Source organism: Amyelois transitella, chromosome 25 (assembly GCF_032362555.1).
Source record: "Amyelois transitella isolate CPQ chromosome 25, ilAmyTran1.1, whole genome shotgun sequence".
Classification (NCBI taxonomy): domain Eukaryota; kingdom Metazoa; phylum Arthropoda; class Insecta; order Lepidoptera; family Pyralidae; genus Amyelois; species Amyelois transitella.
Genome location: NC_083528.1, coordinates 4,523,582 through 4,542,226, shown reverse-complemented (window position 1 = coordinate 4,542,226; position 18,645 = coordinate 4,523,582). Strand labels below are relative to the sequence as shown.

Below are 18,645 nucleotides of genomic sequence, written 5' to 3'. Positions count from 1 at the left end.
TGAGTTTGTTCCGGTGGCCGTAGAAACAGCCGGTCCATGGTGTCCTCAGGCGAGGCTCTTTATTGGTGAGATAGGACGGCGTTTAAAGGCACGGGGTTATGACTACCGCTCGGGATGGTACCTGGTGCAAAGGCTCTCCATAGCTATCCAAAGAGGGAATGCGGCAAGTTTAATGGGTACTTTTGAGCCGGGTGCAGTCCGGGGTGGTATTTTTGATTAAATGTATTTGTTTGTTTGGTGATTTTTTCTATTTTGTATTACCTTGATGTTGACGAAGCTGTTGTGAATATTTTGTAATATTTTGATAAATAAATGGAGTTTATACCTATATTACCAAATATTGAAGATGAGCTTTTAGCGCAACCTATAGGGCCAAGTGGCAATCAAAATTTTCTTGTAAGGACAACATTAATCAATACATATTTTTCTAATTAAACATGGTGTTTTTTTATAAAACCTTTATTAAATAGTATAATTTTCTACCTCTTACATCACATTACATTCACTTATTATTCATTATTGGAGACATTACATTCACTTTGGCAATATTCTTTTTAGACCTCTGTTTGAGGTTCTCATAACGAGAGGAGTTGTTGCCAACTTCTGAAGCCGCTTGCAGCAACAGCATTGTACTGCTGGCAAACAGAATCCCAAGCTTCACGCTTCTTTAAAATCATGCTGGCATTCGTTTCCTTATTTTCAATGATATTCTGGTATCTAAAAGCATACAATAAAGTTAAACATCCAATGATCTTATTTGTAATTGAACGAAACGGCAGTTTGTTTACAGTTAATATTTTATTGTTTATACTCACTTTTTTACCAGTTTCCTTTTGTCTTCCATAATATAAGTAAAGAGTAAATAATAAAAACTTTTCGAAAATAATACCGCGCTCACTCAAGTGTCAGGTATCATGTCATTAGGCTAGAACGTTTCATTCTACGACAATTTGGTCGTAATTATTTACGTTTACTTTCGTGATAATATTTATAATAATACCAGAACATTTAGTAATAATGATTTTAAATCGAACCGAAATTTTATTTTATTTGTGTACCGAATAAAACTTTAATTGTTTTAACTCATTTAAGTAGCATTGTAAATATTCTTCATTCAAAAATGTTGCTTAGAACGAGACATCGTGAATGTTACCATGATGTAAATTATTTGATGGCTGCTTAGCTGAGTATGCCTTGAAATCATTTGAGTAGCCTTTGAGTATACTACTTTAATCTGAGATATGCTTAAATTTAAGAGCCCTTCAACTGAGTATAAGATTTGAGTAACGTTTCAGTATTCGGCCGGTAGTCTATACGAGTACCTATACCTCCGCGAAGTGGCGTAATTTTATGTTTGTATGTATTGTATATGTATATATAAATATCTCGAAAGTAAAATTATTAATTCTGTGCTATCAACATATGTAGAAACTGCACACACACACATGGTCACGTCTATATCCCTTGCGGGGATTGTAGATAGAGCCACCTGTCTTGAAAAGACTGATAGGCCACGCTCAGCTATTTGGTTTAATGATAGAATTGAGACTCAAATAGTGGTTGCTAGCCCATCGCCTTAAAAAAAGAATCCCAAGTTTGCAAGCCTATCCCTTAGTCGCCTTTTACGACATCCATAGGAAAGAGATGGAGTATCCTATTCTTTTTTGTACTGGTGCCGGGAACCACACGGACAACATAAACATCAAGAAAGTAAAATTATTAATTCTGTGTTATCAACAAGTTCTGCGTTATAAGTTTCAGCCTAGATCTTGGCACACAAATTAGCTAGATTCTAGATCTATTTCCAGACATTCGCGATTGATGAGTCAGTGTTAGTCGGTGAGTCAGTGGCTATGGGTTTGACCGAGGGTGGGTTAAATTTGACAGTTATATAAACGTAGTACAAGAAACAAGGGAGCGTGGTTGCTATGGGGTTGAGGGAAGTCATTTTGGTTTACCGATAAGTGCTCATAAATTTCAATGAAAGGGAAATAATCTCAATTCCATCATTGGGCCTTACAGCTGAACGTGGCCCTTCAGTCTTATCCACACTGTTGGCTTAGTCTACCCCGCAAGGGATATAGACGTGATTATATGTATTACCCACCCTGGTTTTGCACGAGTAGCATTTATAGATATTCAGACAGAAAACATTCTTTCCAACATTCAAAACAGCAACAAAATCCGTCCACAACTTTCCGAGATAAGCGCTTACGTACATACAGAGAAAAAGGTTAGTTACGGTGAGGGACAATGTCGTGAGGAAACCTGCACATTCAGGCAACTGAATGTGTAACTATGATAGATCCAATGCGGTTTAGGTTCTCCTGCAAAGGTTGCGGAGATCAGACGGGAGTCGCTTCGTGTTAGAACCTGAATCACCTAATTCAGGATCCATAGTCAAAGGCATGCCCCAGGCTCCTCTCCAGAGTGGTGAGGGTGCAACCTGGACTAAAGCCAGGAGGAAGAAAATACAGAGATAATAGGAGATACATATGTTCAAGTCTATATCCCGGTAGACAGAGCCAACAGTCTTGAAAAGACTGATCGGCCACGTTCAGCTATTTGGCTTAATGCTAGAATTGAGATTCAAATAGTGACAGGTGGCTAGCCCATTGCCTTAAAAAAGAATCCCAAGTTTTTAAGCCTATCCCTAAGTCGCCTTTTACGACATCCATGGAGTGGTCTTATTCTTTTTTTTTATCGATGCCGGGAACCACACGGCATATAATAGGAGATAAAAGGCTTTAAACTTAATATGTAGTGACAGGATAGCTGTAATGAGTGAGAGGACATTGGACAAATATAAGTGTACAGTTCACCATTAGTATTCTATTCAGAGAATCGCCTTGACATATCTGAATAGAGCACAGTGCATCCGGTTGCTTTGAACTGTAAAATTATGCTTATGAGCATTCAGAGAGGCAATTTCTTTAGTGAATGCAGTTAGAATTTATAAAAAAATTCCATGTGGTTTCTGACGCTTTAGAACAGAACCTTGCGAGGTAGACAGAGCCAAAGATTGTTGGCTTGAAAAGAATTCAGAGGCCACGTTCAGCTGTTTGGCTTAATGATATACTTGTAATTGAAATTCAAATAGTGGCAGGTGGCTAGCGCATCGCCAAAAAGAAGAATTCCTAGTCTATATACCCATCCCTTAGTCGGCTTTAACGACATCCATGAGAAAGAGATGGAATGGTCCTATACTTTTTCCTATTGGTGCCAGGAACCACACGGCACATTGAAAAACAGTATCAAATAAAATTAATTATGGAAAGCCTCGTATCACACTGCGCCAGACTGCCGGCAGACGAACATCTAAGAATCTAATTCTATAATACGCTCCTTATGCCGAGGGGAACTTTATTTCGATTAGTACCCAGGCCCCAACTTTCGTCGACCCCGGTCTGGAAAACCGCCCAGACGACGCCTGTAAAATGCACCCCAATCCATAGATAAGCAAATCAATTATTTTGCTTGAAAAGTGAAAATAACTGATTTAAACTTTCGCGTTGCATTTAACATACAGACATACATATAGTCACGTCTAAATCCCTTACGGGGTAGACAGAGCCAATAGTCCCGAAAATACTGAATGGCTGCGTTCAGCTGCTCGGCTTAACGATGGAATTGAGATCCAAATAGTGACAGGTTGCTAGCCCATCGCCTAAAAAAAAGGATCGCAATTTTATAAGCCTATCCCTTAGTCGCCTTTTACGACATCCATGGGAAAAAGATGGAGTGGTCCTATTCTTTTTTGGATTGGCGCCGGAAACCACACGGCACTTAACTTGCATTTAACTTTTTGTTAAAAACCACGTATTAACCGCGCACGTAACATATGTATCTTTATTTTATCTCTGACATTTCGAGTAATGTTATGTTACAATGATCCATAGTCACCGAGCGACGCTCGCTGTAGTACCTATTTAGAAAATAGTGAAAATAAATAAAACTCTTCCTTCCCGGTATCGTTGTCAGGCGTCCGGATAAAGCCGGACATAATTAGGCTTTTTGATCGCATGTCCGGCCAAAATAAACGGTGTCCGTCTTGTCCGGCATTTTACATTTCGCAAACAAGCGAGAGCCGCCGCCGCGCCGCCGAGCGTGGCCGAGCGCAAGCGACGAGAGTCGACTACCGATAATATACTGTGTCCGGCGTTTTTAGCCAAATGTCCGGCCAAACTGGCTGGTCTGTCCGGCTATTAGGTTTGGCGACCTTTTTTTTGTTATCGAAGGGGAAATCCTTTTTACGGACAACCCCCCGGGTCTTCACCCGGGAGAGTGTGGGACTCCTGGCAAGTATACCAGCCTACCCACTAAAACCCGTCCGTTCGCCCTTCTTGCCATTTTGAGGGCATCATGGGATCGCAGGTATTTCACCACGATACCCTCTGGCTGCCCGGCGCTTCTGTGCCGGGAATCTGTGCGACATGGCAACCCTACTTCCGGGACTGCAATATTTTATTGTTTATTTATATTAGACTAGCGGCCCGCCCCGGCTTCGCACGGGTGGACATATTTTTGTGTTTTATATTTTGAAATAAATTTATTTCAAAACAAATTTATGCCTATGTCACTTTTGAAGGTCTATTCTATATCTGTGCCAAATTTTATCAAAATCGGACCAGTAGTTTTTGAGTTTATTCCACACAAACATACAAAAATACAAAACTTTCCTCTTTATTATTAGTGTGGATGTGGATCAGAGAGTGTTGGTTCTGTCTAGTCTCCGCCTGAGGGATTAACACTTTATAATTATGTATATTTAAGCTTTGGCACGACTTTTTTCAGCAGGAAATTTTTTTGGAAAATTTTACTAGTATCTTAATTTTAATATGATGTACAGATTTTATCTGATAAATTTTACTCCCAATTTTGTTGAACGTAAAGAATAAGTAAAAAAAAAACACGCAATACATAATTTTGGTTTCTTTATTTTCATATTGCGTTTTTGTCGTCGGTTGGTTACATCGATTCTGATGGCTGGCTTCTTTTTAAACATAAATCATGCGTGGTAAACTGCGAACATTACTGCTACTTTTAAATTGTAATTATTATAAGTATAATTAGCCACTCTTGTTATCCAACTCCATTATCAAAAGTCGCGTGTTAACAAACTAATAAATTCAGTATTAGAACGAAAGCGAACAAAAAGTATCGCGTGATAATTACAACACTCGCTTTTACTGTTTACCAACAGACGGACAGACAGCTTCCTATAACTACGTGGATATTACGATTCCGTTGTATTTAAATTTTGTTCCCAGTTCGAGGCGCCCGCGCATGTCGTGTACGTCGTTCTTCTTGCCGTGTCTACAATCCCTCCAATGATATTTAATTTTTCTACTATAATATTCTAACAGCCATATTGGTGACTATCATCAGGTCATCCCGGGTGATGATGTTAAGGCATAGAGGGCAAGACAACGCGAGATGAACCGATTATTTGGCAAATCCCTCGGGAAAACGGGGAAGTCATTGGATATTTCAGCAGTGGACGTCCTACGGCTGATATTATGAAAAGCTTCACAAGTTCAATGTACCTATTCCCCTAGTCTCTTAGCCGAAAAAGAGATGACTTTATTTCTTTCCAATGATGGTTATAAAAGACGAATCATGGTGCTCGTAAAAACAAATATGTCAGGCCCTATTCTAAAGTGCCGTAAACCACATGGCACATCTATACTAATATTATAAAGCTGAAGAGTTTGTTTGTTTGTTTGAACGCGCTAATCTCAGGAACTACTGGTTCGAATTGAAAAAATGTTTTTGCGTTGAATAGACCATTTATCGAGGAAGGCTTTAGGCTATATAACATTACGCTGCAACTATAAAGAGCAAAAAAATAATGGAAAAAGTGAAAAAAAAACGGGGAAAATTATTCATTCTTGAGGGCTTCAATGATGCCCAAAACAACTATTCCACGCGGACGAAGTCGCGGGCACAGCTAGTATACTATACTAATAATATCCTGGGTACGTTAAACTTACTTGATGACCCCATCTTCAACATAGACATCGGCGTCTTCCATGCCGTCCTCATTGACCACCCTTCCATTCTTGATGAGCAGCCGGTTCTGGGAGCTCTGGAACAAGGTTAAACATTCAGAGATGTTACGGAGCTTCCACTCCAACTACGTTAAAGGTCAGGCAGGTCAGGAGCAGGGCAGTTTAAGAGCGGGCCCGCGCCAAGTTGTGATACAAGAAATACTTCAAAGTTGTCACACTGCGGCGCGGCGGCGGGGCAGTGCGAGCGCCGGCCCGAGTTTCAATTTGATGTGACGAGTCCGAAGGGTTTCTTGCGTTACAACTCGACCCGCTTTCCATTCGCGCTTTTTTTGACCTCATCATAGTTAGAGTTGGTGGTCGCATGGGGAACCTCCCCGTTTCTCGCTACTTTCTGTAGTCAAATACGTCGACTTTTTTTTTATAGTTGTTAATATTAAAACCAGTAAAGGATTGAATAATATTTATTTCGGCCACCACAAAAATGTAGATTACTTTTAGTTACATTTGTAAAATTAATTGTTTAGTTGGGATCATATTTATTTATATTACTAGCAACTGATCCCGGCTCCGCACGGGCAGCATTTATAGACATACCCCTTCCTTAGAAAACCCTAATTCCAAAATTTAAACAGGAACAAAATCCGTCCACATTTTCCGAGATTATATACATACATACTGTCTGAACGAAGTGAAAGTAGCAGTCAGTATTATATTTATTTATATTATTATATTATCATCTAGAAATCTACAAGTTACTTCTAGCCTTTTTATTCTCAGTGTCGTATTTAAATGGAAAGCCTTGTCAATGAAGTACTAACCTATACAAACTAACCTAATCTAATCGTGTCATTGCAGGTTTTGTATGTTTGTCAGTTGCGTCACGCCAAGGCCTAAAGGTGTGGCAAGGATGAAACATAATAGGGCATGAACTAATTTCAAAAGCCAACCATGTAATTAATTAGTTTCACACTTCGGAATATAATGTTGGTGATGAGATTTGTTGCTGTGGGAATTTCGGAAAATTCACAACTGATAAGTAAATATTTAGGGAATTTTGTGAGTTTCTTTCAATTTCTAAGAAAATATATTTTTTGTAACTGAAGTTCTAATTTTGGTAAAATTTAACAATTATCATCAGGAGATATATACGTTTTTTTCCATTGTATCTTTGAACTAAACATAAAATATATGTACGACAAAAAAGTACACCCACAGAGTGAATTATTAATTTAATTTAAGTAAGTAATGGATAAAAAATCTACTTGAATTTCTAACTCAAAATTCTAAGACAAAAAGGTCTCAACACTTAATGCACCAGAAATGTGAAAGAAACGATAAATATTCGTGCTGGGAATCGAACCAGCAAGGTTGTAGCGGACTGCCGTAATAACCGCTGCACTACAGAGGTCGAGAAAAGCCTTGACATTGTATTGACAAAGGAAAGTGATTTCACTAAACATAAATTAATGAATTATTTCAATCGCATGACTCAAGGTTTATTTACTTTATTTGTTGTCGTTTCTTGAAAAGTTTGAAAGGTTTATAGATTGGTAACAATCTTTATTAATATTATTAAAGATTGTACCTATGTAGTTACATGTTGTGTTTTTGTTTATAATGGGTGAACTCTAGAACTTTTGGAAATCGAAACGTTATAGGGGAAAAGAATTAAGATTGTGGTAAAATATGAACTTAATCTCTGCCTACCATAAGAACTGAAAGACTCATAAGAAGGGTATACTATACATACCTTTAACTAAGAAAAGTCACAGAAGAAAAGCATATGGTAAAATGAATGAAAACCACCTCAAACCGGGTGAGGTTGCTAGTTATAAATATTCAGAGGATTCACGTAAGGGTGGCAGGTGGTAAATTTATTGCAGTGTTTGTCGCACGCATCGGTTGACAATTTCTGCTGTCAGGTTCTTGGGTACAGTGGGCCACATAGGAAAGTACACCACCTACATTTACAATACGAAGGTGGCATAATACCACCTAAAAATATACCCCTAACATTTATAGAAGTCAATATGGACCGATAAAAATTTATGGCATATTTGAAGTTCAATTTTTGCATAGTCTTGGTCAAAAAAGGTTATTAAACCTTTTTCGCGTTCCGTAGCCAAAAGGAATGAAAATGATAAATCATTGAGATAGTATGAAGAGAATTATGAATGTGGATGAAGCGAAAAAAGTATGCAAGAATCGTCTCAAGAAAGTGGCGTGATTTTATGTATCTGGGTATGTAATATGTATGAAAAAATCATTAAAAAAAACGTATTCTTTCTACATCATGGGGCATTGTTTGTTTAAATATATATGTATTGTATATGTATGTGTGACAACATTTTATGAAATTTTAAACAAAGTTACACTATCAAATTAAAAAATTTGATATATTAAAAAAAATATTTGTAATTACAAGCTATTTTTAGAAGGTCCTTATGCGAATCTGATCTCGCATTTGGCTGTTTTTTTTTCATAATCATGAAACCTACTTACACATTCTTGTAAAATTTAACGATGTTATGGGTGCAGTAAAGATTGCAATCTGTGTTATTTCTGTTTCAAACAGCGAAATAACCAGAACCCAGTTACGTGCTAGTTAAGTTTTATCGACTAAACATGCCCATGAAGTTAAAATATCTACTTAACGATCTTTCTCCGATTCTAGATTTTAAGAATTGTACTTTGTTAATTTTTACTCAATGACGAAAATATTTTGTCATACTGAGGTTCCTTATTTTTTTAGTTAAATGTTATTAATACTAATGTTTTCTGCTTAATTAAATGGCCGACTGTTCGATAATGCTTTTAATCTTAAGTCGTCGGCAATATCTCGGTGACAAAATGTTCATCATTTCCATAATTTAAACCATCTTGATCGTAAGACGACAAAATCAAGACAGCCGACAGACAGTGTTGCATCTATATCGCATTAAAAAAAAAGTGACCACAGATAATTACTTACTCTAATATTAATCCCAGACACAGACGTCGGTGTCACATCGATCGTCATTTTAAAAAATTCAAATTGTAATATCGAATTCGCGTTTGAAATAGGAAGCGACCGCCGCGCCGCGCACGAGACACCGACTGAAATGGCTGTAACTGAAAATGCGCCTCCTAAAATAGAAGGTATTTATTTGTGTCCGCTTTTAGCATTCCGTATAAAAGGGCTTTCTTATAAAATAATGAAAGGCGACACGATAAAATAACTATTGTTCGATTTTCAATTATTTTATGTTTGACCTAAATTTCGTTGTTAATTCGAAGAATTGACCGAATTCTGATTATTTTCTTTGAGTGTGACTCGTGACATGATGTGCAAAATAATTTTGATACATTTATTATAGGTTTCATTGAACACATTCAATAGTTTTTCTGTATATTAAATGTTTTATGTAAAGTAATACCCATAGAATTTTGGTATAAAGTGAATAACATCCTCTGTGACGCAGTGGTGATGTGGGTTGCCTCAAAGTCATAAGTGGTCTGGTGCTGGGTTCGATTCCCGATCAGTTTGTATTTTCAAAATATCGCTATTATATAGTTTCCTTCAAAAAAAGTCTCGAACTGGCATGTAGGTAAGATTAATCTGTGTGATTTGACCAGAGATATATTGATTTCATTCTCAAAAGGTTTTCAAAAGGTACAAAGTAATGGAAGCGGTAATACATTTATAAATAGTAAAAGTCGAAAGTAGTTTACACTCTCGATGTCATTAGACCAATAATGGTAAAACTGCTTTTTTTAACATTGCGTGTTGAGTACTGACTCTAATAGTACCGTGAAAAACCAGAAAAATGGGAAAAGCAATGAGATCGATCAACTTTCCCATAACTTATCGCAAATTGCAGTCATTGTCCATTTATGTGATGTCAAGAGTGAAAAGAAAAATTCAATCCGAGAGTGCTTACAGAATCACTCTCTCTCAATACAGAATACATTATAAAACTATAATAAAACGGGAAAAGTAATGTCTGTACTTACATTGAATATTTAAAAAAATATATAACGATGCAGAAAGAGTAATATTCATACATGTAATGTCTCTATCCCTTACGGGGTTTACAGAGCGATCTCGAAAAGATTGAAAGGCAACGTTTGGCTGTTTAAAAAAATACCTACAGAGAATGATTTGATTTGTATGTACCTATGTCTGTCAAAAATTGTTCAGCCACGCGAACGAAGTTGTGGGCGACAACTAAAATAGGATGTAATTCTCCGAATGTGACGGCTTCCGAATATAATGTCAAAATTAATAGGACTACATAACCTAATCTTAAAATTTCTTGAATGCATCCCCTGTGTCATCTCACGCGCGAAACCCGGATTTAATCGCCCGAAAACAATCGCTGTCCCGTTTCATGTCATAATTAAAGAGCGAGACAACAATAGTTTTTCGCGCGATAAAACAGCGTCGCGCGTGCCATGCTACCGGGGCTGGGTCATTGAGGACTGTCATAAAACTAAACTATGAAGGCGACGCCACGGGCAGAAACTAGTATGAGTAGGTACAAACATACATATATGTATGTCCACTCGGTCTAGTAGGTTCAGATATTTTAATCAAGTTAATTAAGTGTTATTATTCCTATTCTTTTTTCTTTTGGTGCCGTGTGGTTCCCGGCACCAATAGAAAGAAGAATAGGATCACTCCATCTCTTTTCCATGGATGTCGTAATAGGCGACTAACGGATAGGCTTATAAACTTGGGATTCTTCTTTTAGGCGATGGGCTACAAACCTGTCACTATTTGAATGTCAATTCTATCTTAAAGCCAAATAGCTGAACGTGGCCTATCAGTCTTATCAAGACTGTTGGCTCTGTCTACCCAGCAAGGGATATAGACGTGATTATATGTATGTAGGTATGTTAATTAATTGTGCAATTGATTTCGAAGCCAGGACGGATGTATAGTGTGATGTGAAATAAAGTTAAACTGCTTTAGAAAGTGTGTAGGAAGAGTATTGGTACATCACATCACTTGATCAATGATATTACGCCATTTTGAAGTGGTTGGACGTTTGTACAGAGTGGCCCTTTTTCTGAAGTCAACATCAGACCTATCGAGATCAAATATGTGGGCACGTGTGGTTTCTTCCTCCTGGAGTGATCCTCCCGATCACATCATCACCTCTCTGAGGAAGTACCCGGGGTGCGCCTTGACCATGATCCTAAATTGGGACAGAACCCTTAAAGTCAAATTCTTACACGAAGCGATGTATGTATACATGTATGTATATTATTAAAACTTTATCGATGGTTTTGTTTTAAGTCTTAACTAATTCTAATTACAAACAATACCAACTTGATCCTAATAAGGAACAGTGAATCAGTTCCTATATAATGGATCGTACTAACTTATATGGGTTGAGACGTCATACTGTATTATGTAAATCTGTGACTTAATTCTAAAGACCCTACCAAGGTCACTGTCACGGACATATATCTATCTAGATTCTAGACCATCTGACATGTTCTAGGCTTATATTAGTATAGGCGGTTATGACTATCCGTGTCTCCATCCATACATACATATATTATCATGTCTTTATCCCATACGGGTGGACAGAGCCAAGTCTTGAAAATATTGAAATGCCACGTTTAGATGTAAAGATTAATGATGGAATTGAAATTCAAATAAATAGTAACAGGCTGCAAGGCCGTCGCCGGAAAGAATCCCAAGTTGTGTGAAATCAGGGACTCTTTTTATCTTTTACGAGTATTTCGCCCTGCAATTTTCACAGTTAGCAGAATAATCGCTTTGATCAACATACAAATGGGATAACTGCCAGTATCTTGTATCTAGCTTCATATTATGTCTATCACCATAGACATAATATGAATCACCATTCACAAACAAGAAACTGAATCAATTATGTGAAATGTGTGTATTACACACACAATAGAATTAAATATGTAACACCTGAGCAATGTATCTTAATTAAATTTGTGTTTTCAGAATTCAGTTAGAGCTTTTTTTTAATTTAAAATGATATTAAATAATGCTTAACCTTATTTTTAACCCTGTCACAACATTTATGGATAGTATTAAGTGCCTAATTTTCTTATTCTTCTTCGAGTGTTCCCGGTTGCACACTCTGCTGTTTTATGGCACGGCTTTTTTTTTAAATGAATCCTAACTAATATTATAAATGTGAAAGTGTTTTTCAACGTTTGTTTGTCCGTCTTTTACGTCAAAACTACTGAACCGATCTTCATGAATTTTTGCATACCTACAATTCACACGGGCTGATCCACGGGCGAAAGCTAGTTAATAGACTATGACTAAGCAACTTGTCAATCTGAGTCTCAATGCCGTACAAGCTGGTCTTCGAATCTTTTCACGACTGTTGGCTCTGTCTATATCGTAAGGGATAAATAACAAAAAAGACTAATTATTTATAATAAAAGGGCTTGATTTAAAAGAAATAAGAACATATGAGTTATGAATGTAGATGAAGCGAAAGACGTATGCAGGGATCGTGGCAAGTGGAAACATGTAGTGTCTGTCTACCTGTCCGGAAAAGAGGCGTGTTTTTGTGTGTATGAATGTGGCCACATACCGACGAGAACTGTACAAATTGCACAGTCTACGCTGCGGATGACACAATGTTTGTGTTTATGTTTAACTGTCTGTGTCATCGTTTTAACGATTATGCAACGAGTCAGTGTTGATCATTAGTGTCAGTGGGTTATGTTTGTATATTATTGAGATTTTGCTGCACTGGTTGTACCTACATAAGGGTAGACAGAGACAGCAGTCGTGAAAGATAGGCCACGTTCAGCTGTTAGGCTTAATGTTAGAATTGTTCTGAATTTCGAGTTGGAAAAACTGGTTGTTCGTTCTATAAAATCACAAATACTTATACACACATACAAATTAAGTTAATGATTATTTACGAGTAGATATTGTGCTGCGCAGATGGTAAATGGGATTCATCATTAAGGCGACGGTCTAGCAACCTGTCAGTATTTGAATCTTAATTCCAGTATTAAACCATTCAGTTGATGACCTTCGAGGCTTTTTGAGGCTATTAACTCTGTCTACTCCAAAAGGGATAAATACGTTATATATGTATGTATATGTTTAAGCAACTACTTTCCCCTTACTTTTTTACTTTACTTTTTACTTTTACTTTCAAAGGGAGAAAGTGCCACAGGATTTCTTGAATATAGATGACTGACATTTGCATACCTATTCTTCAGTTTCTTGTGGGTAAAAGTTATGTGAACAATTTGGACTGCGTGTGGCCTTACATAATACAATGGGTACGCATAATTTGTTGAAAAAAACTTGGTAATTTGCTACTGATTACAATGACTGTGAAATTTACATACAAAATCTTACGGGTACTTTGAAGAAGTAATTTGAGAGAATTGAAAAGTAATTTTGTTGAAAAACAGTTTTTAAACTTTTTTAATCAGTTAGTTTGGTAAATTGTGGCGTGTGCTTACCTGGCGCTTTATAATAGAACTCCAGACGGATTTTTTTAGACGGATGTCGTAATAGACGACTAAGGTACTACGATCACATGCATCTAGTGCTAACTTCCACGATATTAACTCTCGCGCAGATTGTTAAAGTCAATCAACAGAAACTTTATACGTATTAACGTTAAGTTGTACGTAACAAACCTATACTTCGTTCATTGTAGGTAACATAATTCGAAACGTCCGAGATAAAATAAATGTTGCGTGCGCGTTTAATACCTGTATTATTTATAAATATGTAGTATAATGCAACGCGTAAGTTTAAAATCGATTATTCACATTCCAAAAGTTTTGTCAAATAGTGTTAAGTTTTAGAACCACTGTGAAGCGTTAGTCACTCCGGATTAGACACGCACGAGGCGCGTCCCTGACACCCAATTATCACATCTGCGATAATATCTAGCAAATGGTTCAACGGAGTCGAACCCGCGAAACGATGGGAGGGACCACACACATTGCTGTGAGATTAATTTAAATTGAAACTAGATTACGCTCTAGGCTTGGTCCGAGTGAAGCGAAAAATTCCGCTTATTTTCATTTCCATTCACATTTCGAGATATATTTGGCTTTTAGTGAAACTTGTGAAGTTAAGGAACATACAAGCCAAAATGTCGCTAGCCCAGCGTTCATTACATATGTACATATGTATTTGCATTTAAATGGGTTAAAAGGTTCGTGAATGGATGATGTGTATGTTTGCTTATGTTTGGATTCTTATTTTAGGCGACGGGCTAGCAACATACATACATAAAATCACGCCTCTTTTCCGGAGGGGAAGGCCGAGACTACCTCTTTCCACTTGCCACGATCTCTGCATATTTCCTTCGCTTCATCCACATTCATAACTCTCTTCATGCAAGCTCGGCGGTTTCGGGTACTTTTGACCTGACCCTTTACCAGGACGTCCTTAATTTGATCAAGATACGTTCGTCTAGGTCTTCCCACTCCGACCTTTCCCTCCACACTCTCCTTGTATATCTGCTTAGTCAACCTGTTTTCATTCATCCTCTCCACATGACCATCTCAACATACCCTGTCAACTGGCTAGCAACCTGTCACTTTATATGAATCTCAATACTATCAGTAAGCCAAACAGCCGAACGTGGCCTATCAGTATTTTGTTGGCTCTGTCTACCCCGCCAGGGATATAGACGTGATTATATGTATGTATAAATATTATTACAGAGGCATCAAACAACATACTTATGTCATCGTTGCTGTCCTCACGCGGACGGAGTTTTGTCAGAAGCAATAACAATGATTGAAAACATTTGAAGGAATTAGACCACAGAAATATATTTAAATATTAATTAATTCGGATTCAAGAGACATTGATGAAAATGTGCACACGTTTCAACTCTCTCAAAAATATTGATCGATTAGATGTCAAATAAAAATAGGTAAAAAAACTTTTTAAGTTAAACGGTTTTATGTTAAACATACATTGCAATGTTTAATATAAATGTACTAAAAACCAAAAAATAATAAAATAGATACAGTCGTGGGAATTATAAACATATGCATAGACTAGACTAAAATAAAACCGTGGGGCACGTCAATTGTCTACAATCGTTGATTAAAATGTTTGTTTTGTAATGTTACACTAAAATTAGGCAGTTGTTCAACCGACAACGATGGACGTGTGATAAGTAGGGCTAGAATGTGGAAACAAGTTAGCAAGCTCGATTAAGCGAGTTTTAGGGTTTCATAATGTTGAGCGAGTAGTACTTTTATCATAAGTTTTGTCGATTAAAGACAAACTACGAGCAGTGAAACGATTCCTCGCTAGCCAGCAAAATAGTAAGTAATTTGCGCACCGTCTGCGGGCCAACTGCCTAACGACGAATTAAACGATTCTTCTATCGCACATTAAGTCTATAATTTGTAGACAATTGACGTGCCCCACGGTTTTATTTTAGTCTAGTCTATGCATATGTTTATAATTCCCACGACTGTATCTATTTTATTATTTTTTGGTTTTTAGTACATTTATATTAAACATTGCAATGTATGTTTAACATAAAACCGTTTAACTTAAAAAGTTTTTTTACCTATTTTTATTTTCTAGTTTTTAGTTTTTATTTCGCATTCTGTTTAATTCACATTTTATCCCACTGCTTAGATTTTAATTTTGAATAGTAAATTGTATTCTACTTGTTGAGACCTTTCATTTGATACCCATGTTGATGGGATTGATAAAACCTAAGTTATCCGCCATTTTGTAGAGGCCGCCATCTTGGATTTCAATTTTTTATAGTATACTGTATTCTGCTTGTTGAGCCCTTTCATTTGATACCCATATTGATGGGATTAATGAAACCTAAATTATCCGCCATTTTGTAACGGCGGCCATCTTGAATTTATAATGATAATGAATAAACATAATTATATTGTCACCAAAATCCAAAGTGTATACAAAATTTCAGATTAATCGGTTGACAGGAAGAGGGTGAAATTTGAATTACTAAATTTGACCCAAGAATAAAACAAACGGGGTGAGCTAAATAAAACCGTTTAATAAAATAGATGGATTATATTTGATTATATGTATTTGAAGTTTAGTTTTTAGGGTTCCGTAATTAATGACAAAACGGAATCTTTCTACCTAGTTTCGTTCTGATAGCCAGTTTGTCCGATTGTTTGTTTGTTTGCTTGTCATTTCTTTTTACAGTATCGCGATTTAAGTATGTCAAACTTATCAGACTTTACAAAAACTTAAAAGTGTGGCACTCCATACCATTCATGTATTTAACGGTGGTGTGACATTTTTCGAATGATATGGAATAAAAGATTTTTGATAAATCTTGTTGACTATTTGTTTATATATAATAATTTCACAGAAACGTGATGGGAAAGAACAAACTTCATATCACTTTATAAGGTGGAACAACTGATCGAGACCTTTCAGTCTTTTCAAGATTGTTGGTTCTGTCTACTCCGCAAGGGGAATAGACGTGATGATATGTATGTTTATAAGGTAAATTCCCTTGGTTACCCGTGGGAACTGCACAAATTTAACAGTGCGAATAAGGAAATAACTCATTTTCACTTGTTTAGTGTTGTAATCATCATATATTTATCCCCACAGGAGTAGGCAGAGACTAAGGTTGTCAAACAACGTGTGCGTAACCTTTGAAAAAGTATTTACACTACGTTTTTTGATTAAAAAGTTGTGATAGAATATTATTAGCAAGTAGAATGCGTTATTACTCGTAAACTACATACATTTACGACTATTACTATATTATAGCATTATCCTTTGACCAAACTTGTATTGATATTGTAAACATGGCGTGTTTGTACAAACGATAATATATAATTTGGTAAAGTTAAAAGTATAGTAAGTTATAAAATTTTGCAAAGATATCAGGGATTAGTAGAAATTTGTAAAGTTTTAGATAGAAAGAACAGCATAAAAAAGGCAGTAAGGTTGCAAGGATCGTGGCAAGTAGAAAGAGTGCATAAAGTATTCTCTGCCTACCCCTCCGGGAAAGATATTTTAGCGATTTTAGGGATGTATGTTTAAGACCGAATATGTTGCTGTCTTTGCGGCGTCTGATCATATATGTATATATCATAGTAGTTCTAATCTTTATTTACGAATTCATGTACACAGTAAACATACAGTGCCGTGTGGTTTTCTTCACTTCAGAATAAGATCACTCCATCTTTTTCGCATTGATGTCGTAAAAGGCGCCTAAGGGATAAAGACTAAGGGCTTATAAACTTCGGATTCTTCTTATAGGCGACGGGCTAGCAACCTATCACTACTTGAATCTCAATTCTACCATTAAGCCATAAACCTGAACGTCTGAACGAACTGAATGGTCTTTTAAGCACGTTTAGATACTCTTATAACACGGTCAGGGTAAGTTGGAGACAGTGGTCTCGTGATATTCTATCGGAAATTATATCATGGATTCGTATCGATAAACTGTCAATCACTTGCCTAACCTTATCTACAGTTAGATAAGGATTTACGCATGAGCAGGGAAGAAATCAATAAACTCTGATTCTTTCCTAAAGGACAATGGGAAATCTAATTTGGTGACCTTGACTGTAAGGAAACTTGTTAATTATAAATTAACTCGCTTTCTCCCGCAGTTCCGCACGCGTGTAAAGTACCCTTTGTCTTTTTCCGTACTCTATACGTATGCGAAATTTCATTGTGACCGGTTTAGGTGTATTGCCGTGAAAGACGGACAAACACACTTTCAAATTTGTAATAATAGTACTTATTAATTATTTAATGATATATCATGTATCTAAGGTAGAATATTGTCAGGTAGGTGGCCTATAAAATAATTGTCACACCTCTCAGCTCAGACCATCTTTATTCCTAACGCGGTAGACAGAGCCTACAGTATCAAAAAGACTGAAACGTCACGCTACGACCGGATGAGGATTTCGGGTTAAGCTTGTAATAATTCGCAGTAGTAAAGGGTGGCTTAATGATGGAAAAACACTGTGAGAAAACCTGTACATTCAGGCAATTGAATGTGTAAGCATGATATATTATGAGTGATGTTGTACAAAGTTTGCGAAGGTCGGCCGGGAGTCACTTAATTTAAGACCTGTGTAGGAACAACTAACTTTAATAACTATACTTCCTACAACTTGCGCGAACCATATCGCCGGTTTTTCAGGCCAAAACGGAAGAATTTTCATATGTACGGGCGCTGATGGTACAAACACAGGAGCCGTCGTAGAAGTCGTGTCAGACGACGCGTCCTCAAAATTGGATTTCACCACTCTAGGTTGTGTTTTAGTACGTATGGTTACATTCTTCTTATCGTCATCCGACATCCTCTTGCAAATTCCGTGTTCTTAGGGGTCACCAGTTGTAGGAATAAATAACTTTACAATCTATACTTCCTACAACCTGATTTACTCATTGCAGCAGCGCGGTCACAAAGTGGACCCTGGGTTCCTCTCCTGAGGGATTCTAACAGGAAGATGATTATGGCTACTTTTTTGGACGTCAATATATCAATTTATTAAGATGATAATTTTTAATATAAGTACCCACCGTACCATTTCTCATTTGGCCGGCCTTGGTCGCGCCAATTCTAATGATAATTTAGGCGTGATGGTTTTATAATTATTCCAAATGTCTTTTGCTAAATGCTTGTCA

At 36.9% G+C, this 18,645-nt stretch overlaps 1 protein-coding gene across 2 annotated transcripts in view; it reads right to left on the bottom strand.

The window, feature by feature from the left end:
• Positions 1-18,645, bottom strand: part of LOC106137145 (dihydropyrimidinase) — a 48,123-nt gene that overhangs the window by 26,503 nt on the left and 2,975 nt on the right. The window contains exons 1-2 of one of the 2 annotated variants that reach the window (XM_060951517.1): positions 8,983-9,094; positions 5,994-6,088 (exon numbers count right to left, since the gene is read on the bottom strand). In XM_060951517.1, coding sequence (XP_060807500.1) covers positions 5,994-6,088; positions 8,983-9,030 — 143 coding nt within the window. In that variant the 5' untranslated portion in view covers positions 9,031-9,094. Of the gene's footprint in view, positions 1-5,993; positions 6,089-8,982; positions 9,095-18,645 lie in introns of those variants that run through there. The other variant, XM_060951518.1, reaches the window with a different exon arrangement.